Source organism: Gymnoscopelus microlampas (assembly GCF_963454915.1).
Source record: "Gymnoscopelus microlampas genome assembly, chromosome: 1".
Classification (NCBI taxonomy): Eukaryota; Metazoa; Chordata; class Actinopteri; order Myctophiformes; family Myctophidae; genus Gymnoscopelus; species Gymnoscopelus microlampas.
In genome coordinates this window covers 57925034-57946249 of record NC_139962.1, presented here as the reverse complement: position 1 = coordinate 57946249, position 21216 = coordinate 57925034, and the positions used below count along the sequence as shown (strand labels likewise).

Genomic DNA, 21216 nt, shown 5'->3' with positions numbered 1-21216 from the left:
ACAAAACATTTTCAGATGGGGGGGGGGGGGGGGGGGGTACGTGGCCAAATTCATATCAATGTGGGGGTCCCTGACGCAAAAAAAGTTTGAGAAACCCCTGGTGTAGAGGTTTCTAAATGTTGTTTTGGATATATTTTGGGTTTAGTCGCTCACAGCCCTAGCAGTATAAGAGGCCCAGTGGACGATGTAGATGTCGTAACATAGAGGCCCAGTGGTTGTTGACCAGCTTGCATACCATGGAGCATGTCCGAGTGGATCAGTTGCAGAAGAGGCCCAGTCAGAGAGGCCTACAAGTAAGGGAATCCACAGTCAACAAGAGTTTGCGGGGGTAAAGGGGACTTCCCCTTACGCCCGCTTGCCCGGGTGTAGAAATGCCATTCAGTGCACACTGACTGGGGCACCTGCTGGGACTCTTTCTTTCTTGACTTACACTGAAAGCCTGCCATGTGAAGACGTGATGTGGGGATCAAATGACTAAATAGTTTCTGTCTTATTAACCAACACGGACCCTAGACAAAATGTAACGTACGTTTTCTTTCAGAAAGCTCTTAGGATTTCGAATGGTGGTTCTAAAAAAATAGCAAATATACAAGCTCACAGCGAGCTTGTACATCTGCACATTTTGAAAATGTTTGGAAACGTATTAGTTAGTTGCTTAGTTATTATAGCATCACAATAATTTTAACCTTTTATATTTTGGCTATTTTTGAGCTTCTAGATCTGCTATTTTTCTAAAATCTTGAACATTAGTGAATGTTTTTGAATATATAGGGGGCGGCAGTGGCTCAGCGGTAGAGTGGCCGGGTAGAGTGAACTGGAAACCGCAACGTTCCCAGTTCGATCCCGGGCTGGGGCGCTCCCCCAGAGTTTGTGTCGAAGTGTCCTTGAGCAAGACGCTGAACCCCTAATTGCTCCCGATGAGCAGGTTGGTGCCTTGCATGGTTTCCTCCGCCATCGGTGTATGAATGTGTGTGTGAATGGGTGAATGTAATGCACAATCAATGTAAAGCGCTTTGGATAAAAGCGCTATATAAATGCACCATTTACCATTTATATATATTCTTTTAAGCAAACACAAATCTTTGCTTCTGGGGGTGCCTGGCACAAAGTAATTTCAGATGGGGGTCCGCGGCCAAATATAATATCAATTTGGGGGTCCTTGGCACGAAAAAGTTTGAGAACTACTGTTGTAGATCGGCTAATTTCAGCAAAGACATGTGTTGTAGAGGGGGGTGTCTAGTATAGACCCCTAGGGAAAACCGGTGAAAGTATATGTAGGGTTTAGTGGTTAAACAGTCTTAATTGCCCTGGTGGTCACATGAGAATGTCGTTTCGGACCAGTCTTTTGCAAGTAATGTAGTTTCTGTCTCAACATTATTTGAAAACTAAGCTATACATCATAAAAAAGACACTTCAGGGGATAGCGCGCTCCTCTGAGTGTAAACTCCATTCACTTTATTTGCTTTAATAGCTACATTTCATCTGCAGACCCGGGCTAAGAAGCAGCACAGTGAATGGTTCTCACGTGGTGTAGCTGTCAGGTCTACCCTCATGCGTCATTTGTCGACGACGACAAGTTTAAGAGAAATAATATGCACCATTTTCCGATATGCGAGATTTTTCCGCTCAGCAAATAATGAGCTTGCAGTAGCAAGATGAGAGGCAGTTCACCCCCCCCCCCCCACAGCATTCTGGGAAGCTCATCAGAGAATCAGTTTCAAAAGCCATCCTATCTGGTGGCATTGTGTCCTTTAGTATGAGTTGGTTTGAACCCATTAAGACCGGGGACGTGTCATTTTATAGATTTATTTGGCTATTCAAAAAAATAGCAGATCTACAGGCTCATAGCGTGCACATGTATTTTTTTAAGCGACCATTTTTAACTCAAATCTTTGCTTTTGGGGATTCTACAAATGTCTTCTAAATCCTAAATTACACACCGGCGATTATGCGAATATACGCAAATTTCGGACTTGTTCCGAATAATTAAAAGACGCTTTTTCGCTTCGCTTTTTCGCTCCGTGGAAGCCTGCATTGACTTTATAAGGTTTTTAAAAAAAACGTATTATTCGCATGAAAAATTCGCCCCCGGTGTGTAAGGAGCTTAACAGTTAAAAAAAATAACTTGCTACAATATCAGTGGTTCTCAAACTCTTTCATGTCAAGGACCCCCAAAATCATATGTATTTGACCGCGGACCCCCATCTCAAAATATTTTGTTCCAGGGACCCCCATGAAGCAAAGATTTTGAGTTACAAATGTTCCCTTTAAAACATATATATATATATATGTTCATATATTCTAATATTCGCACAAATGTTCAAGATTTTTCAAAAATAGCAGATCTACAAACTCATAGCGCGTCACTCTGTGCCAAAAAAAATAGCGACGAGAACCGCTTTCAAAAGCCATCCTGTCTGTGTGGAAGTGTGTCGTTTAGTATGAATTGGGTTTAAATGCCTAGTCACACGGAGTGGTGTAAAGTAACTAAGTACATTTACTCAAGTACTGTGCTTAAGTACAATTTTGAGATAGTTTTACTTTACTGGAGTATTTCCAATTGTCTATACTTTTACTTCTACTCCACTAGACTCCATCTCAGAGGCAAATATTGTACTTTTACTCCACTACATTTATTTAAAAACTTTAGTTACTAATTACTTTGCAGATATAAATCATTATATTATAAAACATACTTTAACCACTTTAGCCCTGTTTTATTTCTAGGATCTTTGAAAATAGCAGATCTACAAGCTCACAACGCGTCGCATCGCGACGCGTTGTAGATCTGCTATTTTCAAACATTTTAATACTTTTACTTTTGGTACTTTAAGTACATTTTGATACCGACACTTTTGTACTTTTACTCAAGTAAATGTTGAATTCCAGACTTTTACTTGTAACGGAGTACTTCTACATTGCAGTATTGATACTTTTACTTAAGCAAAACATTTGAGTACCTTTTCCACCACTAGTCTGCTAATAGAGCATTCCTAATACGAAGGAGGCATTAGGTAATATAGAACCAGAGGCTCTGTTATGTCATTTCCTCTGACTGGAAGCTTGTGCCACAAGTGGCGCCGTGGAGGAGAATGTTAATGAGGGTGATAGACAGGTGCTCTTGGGACCCTTTTGTCCTGTATTGTAGTGCATTGGTTCTAAAAGTGAGGTCCGGGGGACCCCCTGGGGGTCCTTGGGGAGGTTCGAAGGGGGTCCCCAGCGAAATGTGTTAATATAGCATCACAACTTTGGCTATTCAAAAATAGCATATCTACAAGCTCATAGCGCGGCACCGAGTGCCGCGCTATGAGCTTGTAGATCTGCTATTTTTCTAAAATCTTTTGTGAAAAGTTTTGAATATATTCTTTTGCTTCTGGGGGTCCCTGGCACAACATATTTTCAGATGAGGGTCCGCGCCCAAATAATCTGTATTATTATAACAAGTATCTCTGTTCTCTTGCAGGAGATTACATCCTCGATGCCAAGCCTAAGGAGATCTCCGAGGCCCAGCGCCTGAACTATGAGCAGGTGAGGACCGTTTATTGCCCCCCCCCCCCCGCCCAAATAATCAGATTTGAACTGGGGACCCCCCCTCCCTGACAAGCACTTGGAATAGTAGGACTAAGGAGTTGAGGCATTCCATTTTGTTTGACTCGGTTCCACAGATAAATATTGTGAAAATAGCTGATCTACAAGCTCAGCTATTTTCAAACGTTTTGCCTCTTTCTTGTATTATTCGACAATTTGGCCAATGTTTGACCCGTTTTTATAGTATAGCTTGTTGATGCAATAATGGTTCTTTTTCATTTAATTACATTTCTTTTTTTGTAGGTATTAAAAGGGTCTTAAAAGTCATTAAATTGTCACTTTACTGTCATTTGAGGACCTCTCCCCCCAAAATCATGCGGGGACCCGACCCGCAGGTTGAGAACCACCGTGTATAGGTTGACGGGCATTCTTCTTAAATGGGCCCTATATCTCTCTCCCTCCCGTGACTCGGGCAAGAAAGTGCCTCTGTTAGCGGCTTACTGTTTCACAGTAGCTCAAGGAGCATATAGCGCTCTCTCTCTCTCTCTCCCTCTCTCTCTCTCTCTCGCTCTCTCCCTCCCTCCCTCTCCCTGACATTATCAGCTGGCTCCTACAGCCATTATAAATTCTGCATGATAACATGGATTCCATTTCTATAGTGGCTGCTCCCTCGTGTGCAGCGGTATACACACACGGCCCCCATGTATGTACTGTATGCGTGTACAGTTCGTGTCAGTGCTTCTGCACACATTTGCATCGAGGTCGCACGGAAAAAGGTCAGCGAGCGCGGCGTTACATAACGCGGGAATAATCACCGGAGTCGATCGCCATTTTACGACTTCTTGGCCCACGACGGCCAACAACTCCACCGGCTCTTCAGTTTACTGTTTCACTCTTCACTGTACCAAGGTTACATAAGACGGTGTCTTGCGAGGTCGCCGCGGGACAACAGCTGAGGTCATGAAAGTCAGATCGTCTCGGTTTCACATGACCAGTGTGGATGCTGCTTAGGGACGTTGGTTCTGAAAGTGGGGGTCCTTGAGGGGGGGAGGGGGGGGGGGTACCAGGGGGTCCCCAGCTAAATTAGTTGACATGCCGTAGCGTCGCAAGCATTTTTAACCACTTTAACCTTTTAACGTTGTGCTATTCAAAAATAGCAGATCTACAAGCTCATAGCGCGGCACGAAGTGACGCGCTATGAGCTTATAGATCTGCTGTTTTTGATTTTTTTTTTTTTTTAATCTGTGCAAATCTTTGAGTACCGGTATATATATATATTTTTTTTTTAAAGCAGACATTTTTAACTCAAATCTTTGCTTCTGGTGGTCCCTGCCTGGCACAAAATATTTTTTCAGATGGGGGGTCCTTGGCCAGGGTGGTCCTTGGCATGAAAGAGTTTGGGCACCACTGGCTTAGGCTTTGTTTTGGAGCTTTGGCTTTGGCTTTGAGCCAGACTGATTCTGATACAGCCAGCGGCCATTATTGGAACCTTTTTGCAGACATTGATGATATTGGCGTTTTATGACAGCTGATGATGACGCTTCTTTTGGGCTTGATTTCATATACCTGGGTTCATGCTCATTTCTCTCGCAAAACCTGGCAACAATGCAGCTGAGTGTCCAAGCTAAAACGAGAGGCTCGCTGCCTCTCCTCCTCCACTCGTGTGTGGCAGTCTGGCAGAGAGAGGGACCAGCACATCTGTGAATGATTTCCACACACTTGTCTGTCATTTTAAGAGGAAAAAAAACAAAACAGGAGTATAATAATGTGTATACTCTTTTGGCTCGGGCCATTCTTTAAGTTTAAGTTTAGCTGAAATACATCCTCGGAAATGAAGTTTGCGGTCGGCGCCTCGGGGCTCGCTTTGCTAAAAGTAAGGGAGCGGGTTTTTTTAGCGCTTGTGTTGCATAGTAATTATGGTGGTCTAATCCTAGGCTGGTTCCAGAGAGCATGGATGGAGCGCGTCGGCGTGCGCGTGGGTGTCCTCAGAGTGCACGTTAATGTGCGTATGTGTGGGCGTGTCTCTGTGTGGCGGGTGCATGGGCGTGGCCTAGACAGGTGCTGTGGTTAACCATGTAAAACACCTTTATCGTCTCTGTCGGGTGGAAACCTCATACGGTATGTCCAAAACGGTTACTTTTCAGGATTCAAATTCGACAGCATCAAAAGTAGCAGATCTACAAGCTCGAAACGCGTCGCTTCGCGCCGCGTTTCGAGCTTGTAGATCTGCTACTTTTGATGTGTTCGTGAGAAGCTGTAGCGTGATCAAGTAGGCCGCTAATTTACGGGGGGAAAAAACACCTCCGCAAGCGGACGCGAGGGTTCATGTTGGTTTTTGTGTGTGAAATTTGGAGGAGACTACTTCTACCTGGGGCTGTGGCAGATTTAGGTTTCTGTATATAGAGCAGTTACTAATGGGTAACCCTGGGTTACTCTTAACAGATATATATATATATATATATATATATATATATATATATATATATATATATATATATATATATATATATTACACACACACACACACACACACACACACACACACACACACACACACACACACACACACACACACACACACACACACACACACACACACACACAGTGTATATAAATAAAATTAGACTCTGCAAACTCCGAAAACTGTGGTCTAGGCACAGAATAAGCATTGAAAGTAGAAAAGTGTGTGTGTGTGTGTGGGGGGGGGTAGTTGGGGGGGTGGGTGGGGGGGGGGGGTACTAAGGGACAGGAAACTCTCCAGGGGAGTGTGTGAATCTCTTGTATGCTAATGTGCCGAGTTAAGCAATGTTTTCTCTGTACTGCAATATATATATCTTCTCCAATTCCTTTCTTCTTTTGGTTTTGAGCCATCATCATCATCGTAATAATAACCAGCCAGATTTTTGGGGAGTGAGCTGGCGCGAGTCTCCAATAAAAAAGAGATAGGCCTTGCTTCTATTTATAAATGTAGCTTCAACACATCATCTGTCCCAGCAGGAGAGGGAGATTGAAATAGTGATTGCATGGATATTCATTGGATTTTTTAAAACTTTTTTTATTTATTCAGAGGAGAAAAAAAACACAAGATGGTCATTTTATTCAGCTTATTACCTCAATACACAGGCAGCGTCTCTGAGAGTATTTGGACTACGAAATGTGGACCGTTTTTTATTGGGCCACCAATTGGCAGAGTAAATAAAATAAAAAAAAACTGCTGAATTGGACTTAATGTTGTTGTATGGATTGAACTGTGGTGGGGAATAGCGTTGCTTCCATGTAGACTGGTTACTTTCCTGTTTTGTTGAATAACTGGGAAACACAGATTGGAGCTGTTATATCCAGTGATGTATTATAGCATTGGTTCTCAAAGTGGGTTCCAGGGACCCCCAGGGGTCCTTGGAGGGGTACCAGGGGGTCCCCAGCAAAATGTGTTAATATAGCATCACAATAATTTCAACCACTGTAACCTTTTATATTATACTTTGGCTTTTCAAAAATAGCAGATCTACAAGCGCTTGTAGATCTGCTATTTTTGAAAAATCGTGAAAATGTGTGCAAACCTTTGAATATATATATTTTGTAACTCAAATCTTTGCTTCTGGGGGTCCCTGGAACAAAATATTTTGAGATGGGGGGTCCGCGGCCAAATACATGTATTTTGGGGGTCCTTGACAACAAAAGTTTGAGAACCAATGCATTAGTTGCATACATAGGCTTTGACTTTTACAGGGGCCAGTTTCGAATTGCAGCCACCTGTAAGTGCTCCTTTAGAGCGGTTTTGAAGGGATTTACACTCCTTTACGACTGTTGGTGGGGCGTTCCACATTTTAGTGGCATAGCAGGAGAACAAAGTTAACCCCTTGTTTGAGCCAAATCTGGGTTGAACGTGATTAATGGAGCTCCCCTCTGGTGTTGTGATTGTGGACGTCATTGACGTTTGTGAAGTATTCTGACAGGTACTACTGTGGTGTAGTGTATCTTGTAGACCAGGCCCATTGCAAGTTGCTGAACTCCTGTCCTCTACCCTGAGCCATTCCACCCAAAGCAAAGTGAGCAGGGGTTAAATGAGTCGTAGATGTGAGGCCAAGGAAGTAGCCTTACCAGTTTTTGGGATGTCTGGAGCCTTGTTTTTAAGGCCTTTGTGGTGTTATGAGGTGCTTGCGTAGTCGAAGTAACCTTGGATGAGTGCTCCTGCTAGAGTCCTCAAAGTATTCTTAGTTTCTTACTGACCAGAGAGGAGGTCCTGTACAAAAATCTTGTTCTTTGGTTGACTTTTTTGATTGCTAGTTGCCATTTTATCACTGGAAAGAATTGCCTCTAATTTTCTTGTGATAACATCTTTTCTTGTGATAACATCAACCACTTTTATTGTGAAGCCGTCTGCCTTTTTCGGATTCAATTTCACCCAGGTGTAATGATAGTTTGTTATCAGTGAGCCAGATGCGGATTCTACCGAAATGTTTTTGAAAAATCTTTTTGGATAGCGTTGTGTGGGAGTGGCTGCCTGGCGTTGTTGTCCCCTTTGGATAAATAAAGCAGCCTCTATAAATGTTTCACCTATGTACAAAACTTCTCCATAAGCTCAGTGTTTAGAAATTCACTGATTTTAGTATTTTCTCCTTTACATGTATAGATCAACAACAAAAGCCCAAGTAAGTTTCACATTCTCTTTTATGACTTCCACTCTTTTTCACAGACAAGACCTCATTGCAGTGTATAGTTGATATATGATCAGACTCTCTCACACCAACATTGTTCTTGTGAAGCAGTTTATAGGTGAACTATTTAGGTCACTCACAAGGCAGCGTGTCCACTCCAGCTTACAGTAACATTAACTGTCATCAGGCTTAGCCTTGGACTTGTGCTTTCCTCATGGACCTACCGGTGGATTATATATACCAGTAAAGCAACCTTTCTGTGGACTATGTGGTTGAACTTGACACTTATATGACCGATATACTCTGCAATCTCGTAATCTCATGTACAACGCACTGATACTCTTCTTGCACCAATGTCATGAACAGTATACACCAGCCACTATTCTTCTGATTCTGAACTTTAGGCTTGTCTCTCTAAACGGACATAGTGATCTTTATGATCTTCAACCAAAATAAGAGAAAAAACTACTTCACAGGTTGGCCCAGGTGCTTAGACAAACAAAGTATAATGAAAAACAATAAAGTCTGCACACTGGTGGTTGCAAAAAGCTCCAGAATGTATTGCTCGTCAACGTTTCGGCCTGTTCAGGCCTTCATAGATATGTCCTGATGAAGGCCTGAACAGGCCGAAACGTTTGACGAGCAATACATTCTGGAGCTTTTTGCAACCACCAGTGTGCAGACTTTATTCTTTTTCAGTATATATTTTTAACCCATTAAGACCGGGAAAGTGTCATTTTTAGATTTCTTCGGCTATTCAAAAATAGCAGATCTACAAGCTCATAGCGCGGCACGAGTGCCGCACTAAGATCTGCTATTTTCGAAAAATCATGACAAATTGTGCAAGCATTTTTAACTCAAACACAAACATTTTTAACTCAAATCTTTGCTTCTGGGGGGGTCCCTGGAACAACATATTTTGAGATGGGGGTCCGCGGCCAAATACATATAATTTTGGGGGTCCTTGACATGAAAATATTTCAGCACCACTGATTATAGCAACAGGTTTTTTTCAAAAAACAGTTTTAGAACACATTTGTAGAATCCCCCAGAAGCAAAGATTTGAGTTAAAAATGTTCGCTTTAAAAAATATAAAATAAATACATATTCAAAGATTTGCACAAAAAGAAATTGTAGATCTGCTATTTTTGAATAGCCAAAGAAATCTATAAAATGACACAGATGCGTTCCCGGTCTTAATGGGTTAAAACCACAATCAATGCAACTGTCACTAGTTGGCTGTGTATTTTTTTTTTACACAGACACGTTTACCAGAGAAGCTTTGTGTTTTGTCGTTGTGTGTGTGTGGCTCGTCTCGAGATCCAAAGAATAAAAAAAAGACACTCGCTTGGAAAATGTGCAGAGTATCCAAAGCTTTGAAAAGAAGTATTCATGATGACAGCCTCTCTCAGAACGTCTGTCCAATAATGTGATTTTTCGTCAGGTCAAAAAAAACAGAAAACCCTTAGGGAAAAGTCATCATTTTCTAAAGATGAAATAGCCGAAATTCATCAATTTGAAAACCTTGAGAAACGTATTGAGCTGTGCACGTCGTGCTCAAGAGTTTCATGACAGTCGGAGCTGTCAGGCAGAAACCTTGTATCTCCGTATTTCATCTTTTGTATGTTTTTAAATCCGATCCATTTGAACATAGTTCGTTTTTTTCCATTTCTTGAAAATTAACTCTGTTGGACATAATAAGGTTTCTGACTGAGAGCGACTATTGTGTCGCTATCAGGCAGAAGCCTCTTATCTCCATTATTCTAAATGTTTGTGTTTTTTCGTAAATTAACGCCCTACTTGATCATACCACAGCGTCACACAAAAGCATCAAAAGTAGCAGATCTACAAGCTCACGAATCCTGAAAAGTAGCAGTTTTTGGACATGTGAGGTTTCCACCCGACAAGAAGGTCAGTTGGCTCTTATGCATTGAAGGAGGCATGAGCTCGGCCCTGGCCTCCCTTGGCTGGTGGGGGGAGTGTAGTGCCCAGTTTATAGGGGTGGCCATAGCTGAGTGGTTAGTGAGCCCGCCTAGGGAGCCAGAGGCCCTGGTTGCCCCAGGTTCGATTCCAGGTCGATGAAATGAAATTTGTCCCTGAGCAAAACTCTTAACCCCTAATTGCTCACAGGTTCTCATTGGAAACAAGACCGCAAGGACTTTTATGAACGACCTGTTAAAAGGAATTATCCTTATCACTTAGCAAATTGGCACCGGGTGAAAAAAGTGTCACAAAATCGCGGGATAAAAATGATTTAAACAAAAAAGGTTTCCACCCGACAGAGACGATATGTTGATTGACAGGCAAAAAAAGATGAACAGACAACACAAACAAACACTAAAAACAAATATAATTGTTTTGAGAAACCATTCCCACCCATTTGTGCCTCGTCTCATTCTCCAGTGTGATTTTCTTTCAGCCAAAATACAAACAAGTGTGATGAAAATATGACTCATCACATTGTATACAAGTATTTGTCAAAAACAAGAAAGAAGAACTTTTGGCAGTAGAGCCCTTTTGTTAGTTTCCTTGTTTTCCAGCAGGATGCAGAGAATACAGCTCACAAGTGGCTTTAATTGGTTGGATGGAGTTTTTTAACTGACTGATAAGTGATCTCTACCGCAGTGGTTCAACAGTGGTGTAAAGTAACTAAGTACATTTACTTAAGTACTGTACTTAAGTATACTTTTGAGGAATTTTTACTTTACTGGAGAATTTCCCATTTTCAATACTTTTCCTTCTACTCCACTACATCTCAGAGGCAAATATTATACTTTTACTCCACAACAATTATTTGAAAACTTTAGTTACTAGTTACTTTGTAGATTTAGATTATTGTCACAAAACATACATTAACCACTTCAGTCCCTATATATATATATATGTCTGCCTTTGGAAAATAGCCGATCTACAAGCTCACAATGCATCGCATCGCGACGCATTGTGAGCTTGTAGATCTGCTATTCAAAAGATTTGTATACATTTTTAACTTGTGAAATGGGACATTCTGCACAATGAGTACTTTACTTTTGGTACTTCAAGTGCATTTTGATACCAATACTTTTGTACTTTTAATCAAGTAAATTTTGAATACCGTACTTTAACTTGTAGTAACAGAGTATTTCTACACTGCAGTGTTGATACTTTTACTTAAGTAAAAAAAATGGAGTACTTTTTCCACCACTGGTAGTTCCCAACCTTTATCTGGATCAGGGCCCAGTTTGTCAATCTCCAAAGTGTTCGTGCATTTTCAGATCGTGTTTAGTTTAATGGATCAATTAATTGATTGTGTTTCGGCTTGGATCAATAGAACTAACGTAGTATACTTTAAGTTCATATTCACGGTATCACAATGAAAGACAATTTTTCAAGGTTTTAAAGAAATTAATCTAATTGACTACTTTTAACCCATTAACTCATTCAGTGCCTGACTTATTTCTGGCAGTTTGGCTCTGAGTGCCACAGCCAAAATTCATTGTAAAAAAAAAGTGCTTAGGAAGCGAGATACAGCCTTTTTCAGTAAGATGTTAAACAAGAAGTGAATGGAGCAGCAAATCTTCAAATCATCATATCTTTGGTTCTGAACATTTTTTTTCAAAACAAAAAATGATTTCTTTTTTTTTCATGACGTCGGCGACGTCATTGGCACTGAATGAGTTAAGACCGGGAACGCATCTGTGTCATTTTAAGATTTATTTGGCTGAAAAATCGTGAAAATGTGTGCAATTGTCTAAATCCTAACAGTTTTTTGAAAAAAACGGATGTTGCTATAATATCAGTGGTGCTCAAACTTTTTCACGTCAAGGACCCCCAGAATGATATGTATTTGGCCGCGGACCCCCATCTCAAAATGTTTTGTTCCAGGGACCCCCATGAAGCAAAGATTTGAGTTACAAATGTTCGCTTTTAAAAAATATGTATTCAAAGATTTGCACAAACTTTCAAGATAAAAAAAAAAAATAGCAGATCTACAAGCTCGTAGCGCGGCACTCGGTGCCGCGCTACGAGCTTGTAGATCTGCTATTTTTGAATAGCCCAAAGAAATCTAAAATGACACACTGATGCGTTCCCGGTCTTATAGGGTTAAACAGTCTTCAACGCACACACTAGTTGCCCAAGGGCCCATCTTTTATTATGGACGCAGAGAAGATAATGTGTGTGTGTGTGTGTGTGTGTGTGTGTGCGGCCACCTTTATTTCTCTTGCAGACTTAGTCATTTGTATTCTTCTGCCGTGGGCTGGCACCACTACAAGGACTCTGGTGTGCGTAGCATTCCTGTTCAAAGAAATAAATACCATGACATTGCTTATATATGCGAATGCTATAGGCCACTTTCTTTGAAACGTCCTGTTATCTAATATAACAGTGGTTCAACAGTGGTCAGTGGTTCTCAAAGTAGGGTCCGGGGACCCCCAGGGCCCCCTTGAGGGGGTTCCAGGGGGTCCCCAGCTAAATGACCGATAGTTACTTAGCGACCAAATGGACCCTAATGGTTCTGTAACTCAGAGAGTGTACAAATGGAACCGAATTTGGTTCCATTTTGTACACTCTCTGAGTTAACCCATTGAGACCTGGAACGCATCTGTGTCACATTAGATTTCTTTGGCTATTCAAAAATAGCAGATATAAAAGCTCATAGCGCTATGAGCTTGTAGATCTGCTATTTTTGAAAAATGGTGAAAATTATTTTTATTTTTTTTCAGAAAAACTGTTAGAATTTAGATTTTTTTTAGAAGCGGCCTCAGGTCTTAATGGGTTCAGGGGGTCCATGGTCTAATGTAGCGGTGAACAACTTTGATAATGGAGGCGGCCACTATATTTCCGTACTCACTCCAGAGGGCCACATTGCACATACTGTACTGTCTCTCTGTATTTTAACTTTTTTCGCCATTCCATGTCACATGCATTTCTGTAGATCTGCTATTTTTGCTATTTTTTAATTACAATCCTGAAAAGTAACATTTCTTTTGTATTTCAAATGCATTTAGTTAAACTTGTGTTCACTTTTTGAACTTAAATACAAATACATTGGACATAAAAAAGACAATCGAATTTTAATACTAGTCATTTAAGCTACTAATATGGACTGAAGTAATTAAAGCGGCTCATGTTTGCATGTTTGGAATAGTAACAGCTGAAATCAATAATATATCAGTATTTATCACAGAGTGTACTGAAGTGGTTAATGTATGTTTTGTAATAATAATCAAAATCTACAAAGTAACTAGTAAAAGTTTTCAAATAATTGTAGTGGAGGAAAAGTATAATATTTGCCTCTGAGATGTAGTGGAGTAGAAGTAAAAGTATTTGAAATTGGAAATACTCGAATACAAATACCTCAAAATTGTACTTAAGTACAGTACTTGAGTGTCATGTACTTAGTTACTTTCCACCACTGACGACAGCAACGATAATAAGAATCTCTAGGCTGTGCTAGTGTTACACCAGCATAAATCCAGCATCCACCCCATGGTGGATTAGAGCGCTGTGTTGCTAATCAGCCACATCTCAGTTAGGATCATCGCTGTCATGTTAACTGAAGCCCCCCCGTGGCTCTGGAGGTAAAGCACTCTGGTCCATTAACATGGAGCCTGCTAAACCCTCCACTCAATACACTACAGACCTTCTAAATCCATACACTCAGATGGACAAGCAAAGTGGCTTTACGCCTCGCTGTGCCCCTCAACCAAATGCCAACGCCAGAGGACCTCACTCACTGCTCGTGTTGTAAAGGTTTTTCTCCCACTGTTTCTTCTGTGTTAGTCCTTCGTTATCCACAAGGGGAAATTGTTTTTTTTCTCGGCTCAATGCATACATTCAAGACAATATACACTACAATTAAAACACACAGCAACCGACAATAAAGACAAGAAGTCCTTCAATTCTATAAAAGGTATGCCTCATTCAAAATTCAAAAACGGTCTTTAAAAGAAAGCAATGTCCTCTCCAGACTCGTGGAACAGCCATTGATTGTGTGTGTGTGTGTGTGTGTGTGTGTGTGTGTGTGTGTGTGTGTGTGTGTGTGTGTGTGTGTGTGTGTGTGTGTGTGTGTGTGTGTGTGTGTGTGTGTGTGTGTGTGTGTGTGTGTGTGTGTGTGTGTGTGTGTGTGTGTGTGTGTGTGTGTGTGTGTGTGTGTGTGTGCCATGTCTGTGCATTGGCCTGTTAACCGGTACATAGGTATATCTGGTTAAGTACAATGTATAGTACGGTGGTTCTCAAACTTTTTCGTGTCATGGACCCCCACATTGATATGTATTTGCCCCCGGACCCCCATCTGAAAACATGTCGTGCTAGGGACCCCCAGAGGAGAAGTAAATACACATATATTTATACATGTAAAAAAAAAAAGAAGAAAAAAAAGGTTCCAAACATTTTTGTGATATTTTCAAAAATAGCAGATGTGCGAGCTGCTATTTTTAGTGGTTAAAATTAGTTATATTGATTGTGATTGATGCTACATTAACCGCTTTTGCTGGGGACCCCCTGGAATCCCCCTAAGAACCCCTGGGGGTCCCCGGACACCACTTTGAGAACCAATGCTGGATAGTATACGCAAAGAATGTGCATAACATATTTTGGCTTGCAGTTAGCCAAAACATATCTAGGTCAAATTGAAGTTAAGATGAACTGCTTTAAAGGTGATATTTGATCACACACTCTGTATCAAATAAAAAAAGCTATCACGCATTTGAATGTCATTTATGAAGCATAGCGTTAGATCATGCCTAGTTCAAGTCTTGCACGCCTCAGCTGTAATTGGCTGTCAGTCAGCTGATCCTATTCCCCATTCACAGCTCTGCTGGTCATTACGTCACACATTCATATACTCCAATCATAGGCTCAACTACTTGTGATATCATATCTGCTAATTCACACTAATATGTCAATGTATTGCTTATTGTTTGATATTGTATCCCTATGGGGGGTTTTGCTTAACGTTCCCTGATTTTGCTTAGCATGTGGCTTGGACAAAATGCAGGGAATATCTCCAAGAGCGGAGCCTTTAACCCATTAAGACCTGAGGCTGAAAATGTTTTCTAAATCCAGCAGTTTTTTTGAAAAAAAAATTGAAAAATATTTTTTCAAGATTTTTCAAAAATAGCAGATATACAAGGTCATAGCGCGGCACCGAGTGCCGCGCTACGAGCTTGTAGATCTGCTATTTTTGAGTAGCCAAAGAAATCAAAAAAGTGACACAGATGCGTTCCAGGTCTTAATTGGTTAAGGCCAAGCTTAACTGTATTCCATTTGTTGCAAAGAAATGGTTAAATCTGCTTTGACGTGAGTGTTCCTGACTGAATTAAGTAGAGCTCAAGTTGTGTCCACCAGCACTTTGTTAAGGTGGAATAAAAAGGATAGCTCTATATATGACCTCATTGTTATTCAGGCCATGAGGCAGTATACTGTATGTCGGCCAACGACCAAAAGCCACCATGTCTCTGGGAGCACACTTAGCCTAAGCCCCGGGACACCTTCTCTATTCCACACATATACTGTTGATGAAGGTTTAAGTTGACGATTCGTGGAGAAATTGCTAAATGATTTAACACATTGGGTGAAAACCGTATATATACGGTTTTGGCAATACAACCATGGAGTGCCAAAACCGTATATATACGTTTTTTGAAAAAAAAAAAAATCATTTTTTTTTTTTTCTTCATAGCAACAGGAGATATCATTTTTCGAAGATTTAGACTTGAATCCACTTCCTGGTTAACTTATGACTTCAAAAGCCTGTATCTCTGCTCCTGTGTACTTTTTTTTTTTACAATGTTAACTGACTATTTTCAACTGGCTGCAACTGTGGAACGGATTACCGAATGTTTTTAATTCCCCCCCCCCCCCGATTGTACGAGACCTCTATCTGTGTAATGAGGGGATCACCGTGAGGACGGTGATCACTGAAAATATTTTGTGACTACTTGAAAAAGGTTCAAAAATGGTTAAAAATCCAGGCACTCAACGTACATTTTTTTAATAAACCTCTGGCACCTCAAGTGTTAATTGTGTTTTTGGGATTACTTATACAAACAACACCTATTACTGAACTATACAAAGAAATGAGTGACCGGTACCAACAATCATCCACTTATGCAAAATGTTAAACATTAAACATTTGTTAGAAAACTTAAAGTTAAAACTTAGTTAAAAAAACTAGAAAAAGTGCTGCTCGGAGCTCAGGTCTCCGCCAGGTCAGGTAGGTTATTGTGGCCTCCTGGTGGCGCTATAATAGGCCAATGTGAAAAGGGTGCCATTTCTTCTTAGGCCTTTCACGGCAATCGGACACACTGCATTCATGATTTGAGGCATTTTGTTCCAAAAATGTGTTTTGCTAAATTAGACCTGCTGGTGGCGCTATAACAGGCCAATGTGAAAAGGGTGGCATTTCTTCCTCGGCCTAGAGGGAATGTGCGTGTCAAAATGTCATGATTTGAGGCATTATGTTCAAAACGAACCAATCCTGCAAACTTTGGAAGACAATCTTAGGCAACCAGGATGGAATATGGGAAATTGGACGGATCCGTGTTGATCACATGACTATAGAGATACTGTGTACCGATTTGTGTGATGTTTGGATAAAATCTGTAGGAGTAATATCAAAAACTATGTTTATGTTTTCAGACAGGCTCTATTAGCTCAATGGTAAAACAAAAAAATCAGCACTTGCACAGGAAACCGGGTTCAAATCCGGGGTAGAAGAGGAAAGTTACATAGTGCAGCCTTAATGCTGTGGGGAAACTCGGCTACATTGCTTTGACCAAAAGTCCCACTTTCTTTCTTGTCCTGAATTGTCCCTCTCTGTCCCTTTTTCAGAACATGAGCGATGCCATGGCGGTGCTGCACAAGCTGCAGACGGGTCTGGACGTCAACGTGAAGTTCACCGGGGTGCGAGTGTTCGAGTACACCCCAGAATGCCTGGTGTTTGACCTGCTGGACATCCCTCTGTACCACGGCTGGCTGGTTGACCCACAGGTAATACCATTGACCCCTGCTGCTTCTCTCTCTCCCTCTGTCCCTCGTTTTATTATACTTTGTCGTGTTGATGGTGGTTTTGTGAGCACTGAAAGCTCACCAAAAACAATCCATCATAAAACAGTGGTTCTCAAAGTGGGGTTTGGCGACCCCCCCCCAGGGCCCTTTAGGGCATGGGTTTTCAACTGATTATGAACCAGGGACCACCACCCTGGTCCCTGACTGAGAATCAACCTGGGGACCACTGTTGTGTTGGGAGGGAGGATATGGGCGCGGTGTGGGGGAAAAAGCTTGAAATTAAATAATGACCGTTAAGGCCTTAATTTAATTTGTTGATTTGAGGTGAATTAAATCAAGCCCTTAACAGTCATTATTTAACTGAGATATGCTAGTGGTCCAGAGCTCAGAAAAGATTGAGAACCACTGATCCATTCCTTTCCCATGGTTGCCCTTATTCTGTTCTCTTAACCTTCCATATTAAACTCATGTTAACTGATTCATTGCAACATATGTATGAGCAAGCACATGCGATTGATATGGGCACATTTCCTACTAATGATGACTCAACCAGGTAAACCGGTACAGGTAAACATTACTAAATGGATGGTCAGGGACCACATGCAATACCTTCACGGACCACAATTTGAAAACCCATGCTTTAGGGGGTTCCAGGGGGTCCCCAGCTAAATGAGTTAATAGTGTCACAATCATTTTACCCACTTTATCCATATTTTATACATTGGCTATTAAAAAATAGCAGCTATACAATCTTGTACATCTTTAATTTTTGAAAATCTTTGAAAAATCAAAAAAAATGTTTTAATCATTTAGATTTAGAACACAAATCTTCTCTTCTGGGGGTTCCTGGCACCAAACATTTTCCGATGGTGGTCTGCGGCCAAATATATGCATGTTGACTAACAGATCAGATTTTGTGATTGAATAATTTGGCCATTGATTCAACAATCAAGTCATTTGGAGTGCAAATCACTCTTATGGGTGGCTGATCAATTGGAGCACCCATAACGGCACATCTTCTCTCCTCCTACTGATGTTTTGATCCTTTTTGTTGTTCTCCGTCTCATCCTTTTATTTGTTTTACTTCTGCCTCTCTCATATCAAACCTCCTGCTATCGCCTTACCGTCAGGTGGAAACCTTGTTTGTCCAAAAGTGTTAACTTTTCAAGAAATGGTAGAAATGGTATTTCAATGGATCCAATGTAGTCATTATGTGCCGGTCTACAAGCTCACAACGCGTTGCATTGGCTATTTCCACTATTATTGCGTGACACTTTTCAAAAGTTGAAATACGGAGATACAAGGTTTCTGTCTGTTATTCTGTCGGTCACTCTTGCATGTTAGGGGGACATTTGCAGCACACTGTAATAAAGTGGTTCTCAAACTTATTTTTTTCTATTCCAAGGACCCCCAGTTGAATATGCATGAGGCCAGGGATCTCTGGGACCGCAATCTATATACTATAAAATGATAACTCTGAGAGTTACGGGTTCATTTGGTTCCATTTGTACACTCTTTTAGAGTTACAGTCTCTTAAAGCAGGGGTCTTCAACGTTTTCAGGCCAGGGACCCCCTAGCTGAGAGAGAGATGAAGCAGGGACCCCCTACTCTATATTGTATAACATTGTGTTTCAGATTAAAGTTTTTTTTTTACTTGGTCTGGTCTTTTTTCCCTCTACACCTATAGCCTCTTTGCCAAAAATAGCCGATCTACAAGCTCTCAACGCCTCGCAGCGCGAGGCGTAGAGAGCTTGTAGATCTGCTATTTTCGGCTAATGTTCTCCTCAGAAAAGGAATTCTAGGGTTCAAGTGGTTAATGTAAAAAAAAACAAATCATATCACACAAAGATTTGGTGGACCCCCTATAGTAGCTCTGAGGACCCCCTAGGGGTCCCGGACCCCCTGTTGAAGACCCCTGTCTTAAAGGGATGTTTCACTTTCAAATAAAATATATATATAAAAAAACAAAATAATATACTATACTGACGGACAATCTATGTACTGAAAAGACACTTTTTGTATGCCACTGTGAGAATTTGTATGAATTGCTGATGTGATGTAATGTCTCTTTCCTGTGGAAAGCTTGTTTTAAAAAAGATGAAATAAAAAGTTGGGGCAAAAAAAAAAGTAATGGAAAAATCACGGCCCCTCACGCATTAGAATGTCCATCTAATGCGTGAGGGGGCCGTGATTTTTTTTAACTATATGTTTTCAATGTTTATTTTATTGCGAAATATAAATAAGTGAAATATCCCTTCAACCCTATTCTATATTTCAGCTATTCGAATATAGCCGACATACAAGCTCACAGATCAACTATGTTCACAAAAAAACGAAAAAGCTGTGAACATTTAAAATTCTTCAAAATCTTCTCTCACGGCACAAACATCTTTTCAGATGGGGGGGGGGGGGGTCTGTGGCCAAATATACATCAGTTTGGGGGCTCGTTGACATGAAAATGTTTGAGAGGAACCACTAGCTGTAATGACTCAGCACCGAGCTAACGCTCCTATAACGAGCTCGCTGTCCGTTGCAAACATTTCAGCATGTTTTAACCCATTAAGACCAGGAACGCATCTGTGTCATTTTAGACTTGAGCTATAAGCATTATTTTATACTTTGGCTATTCAAAAATAGCAGATATACAAGCTCGTAGCGCGGCACCGAGTGCCGCGCTACGAGCTTGTAGCGCTGCTATTTTTTGGGCAAATCTTTGAATAATGTTTTTTAAGCGAACATTTGTAACTCAACTCTTTGCTTCTGGGGGATTCTACAAATGTCTTCTAAAACTTTTTTTTTTTTTTTAAACATATGTTGCTATAATCAGTGGTTCTCAAACCGTTCCATGTCAAGGACCCCCCAAAATTATATGTATATGGTCACGGACCCCCTTCTCAAAATGTGTTGTTCCAGGGACCCCCCAGAAGCAAAAATGTTCGATTTAAAACAGTATATACATATTCAAAGATTTGCACAAATTTTCACGATTGTTCTAAAATAGCAGATCTACAAGCTCATAGCGCGGCACTCGGTGCCGCGCTATGAGCTTTGTAGATCTGCTATTTTTGAATAGCCAAGGTGTAAAATAATGGTCAAAGTGGTCACACAGATGCGTTCCCGGTTTTAATGGGTCAATGCAGTCCGTTCGTTGGTTGGTTTTGTTGTAGTCTCGAAGCAGGAACAAAGGCTTGATGGATGCTCTTGTTCTCTCTCTCTCTCTCTCTGTCTCTGTGTCTCTCTCTGTCTCTCTCTCTCCCCCCAGATGCAGGACATTGTCAAGGCGGTAGGCAACTGCAGTTACAACCAGCTGGTGGAGAAGATAATCTCCTGTAAACAGTCGGAGAGCAGCGAGTTGGCAGGGGAAGGTGGGTGGCTGTGTGAGGGCGGCATTGTTTTTCTCTTCCCACTTCCTTCACTTTCTCTCTCTCTCTCTCTCCCTCCTTCTTCCTTTTTCCTCTCCCTTTCCCACATCATGGTTCCTACATAACGGGGCTGTGAAATGTTCACTAGTCTCCACTACCGCGCTCGTCCTTCATTTTAAAGGAAAATATTATGTATACTAAAAGAGAATAAAAAACGATGAAATAAAAAAAGATCATCGTTGCCGTCGTGCAGAAACCTCTTATCTCCGTATTTACTACAGCGTCAAAAGTGGCAGATCCACAAGCTCGTTTTGAGCTTGTAGATCTGCTACATTTGCCATTTTTGAATTTGAACCCTGAAAAGTAACAGTTGTGGGACATATGAGGTTTCCACCCGACAGAGACGATTGTTCCCTGTGTAGTGACATAAAGAAAAGGAAAAGATATATAAAAAAATCACACCCTGTGTGAAGGTAGCGCGCCTTTGATACATTTTGTCATCGATATGTGTTTATAATGTGTTTATAGCCATGTGTCACGTGAAGCTTGACCAATCACTTTGTTGACGGGTCTGACCAATCAGAGCGTTGACGGGTCTGACCAATCAGAGTGTTGACGGGTCTGACCAATCAGAACGTTGACGGGTCTGACCAATCAGATCGTTGACGGTGAACACG

General features: G+C 41.1%; 1 protein-coding gene across 2 annotated transcripts in view; it reads left to right on the top strand.

Moving 5' to 3' along the window:
• The window catches only part of LOC311050831 (uncharacterized protein), a 53025-nt gene that overhangs the window by 7080 nt on the left and 24729 nt on the right, over positions 1-21216 (top strand). For both annotated transcript variants that reach the window (XM_084064997.1, XM_084064996.1), the window contains exons 3-5: positions 3464-3528; positions 17001-17159; positions 20440-20542. In XM_084064997.1, the coding sequence (XP_083921123.1) occupies positions 3464-3528; positions 17001-17159; positions 20440-20542 (327 nt within the window). The remainder of the gene's footprint in view (positions 1-3463; positions 3529-17000; positions 17160-20439; positions 20543-21216) is intronic.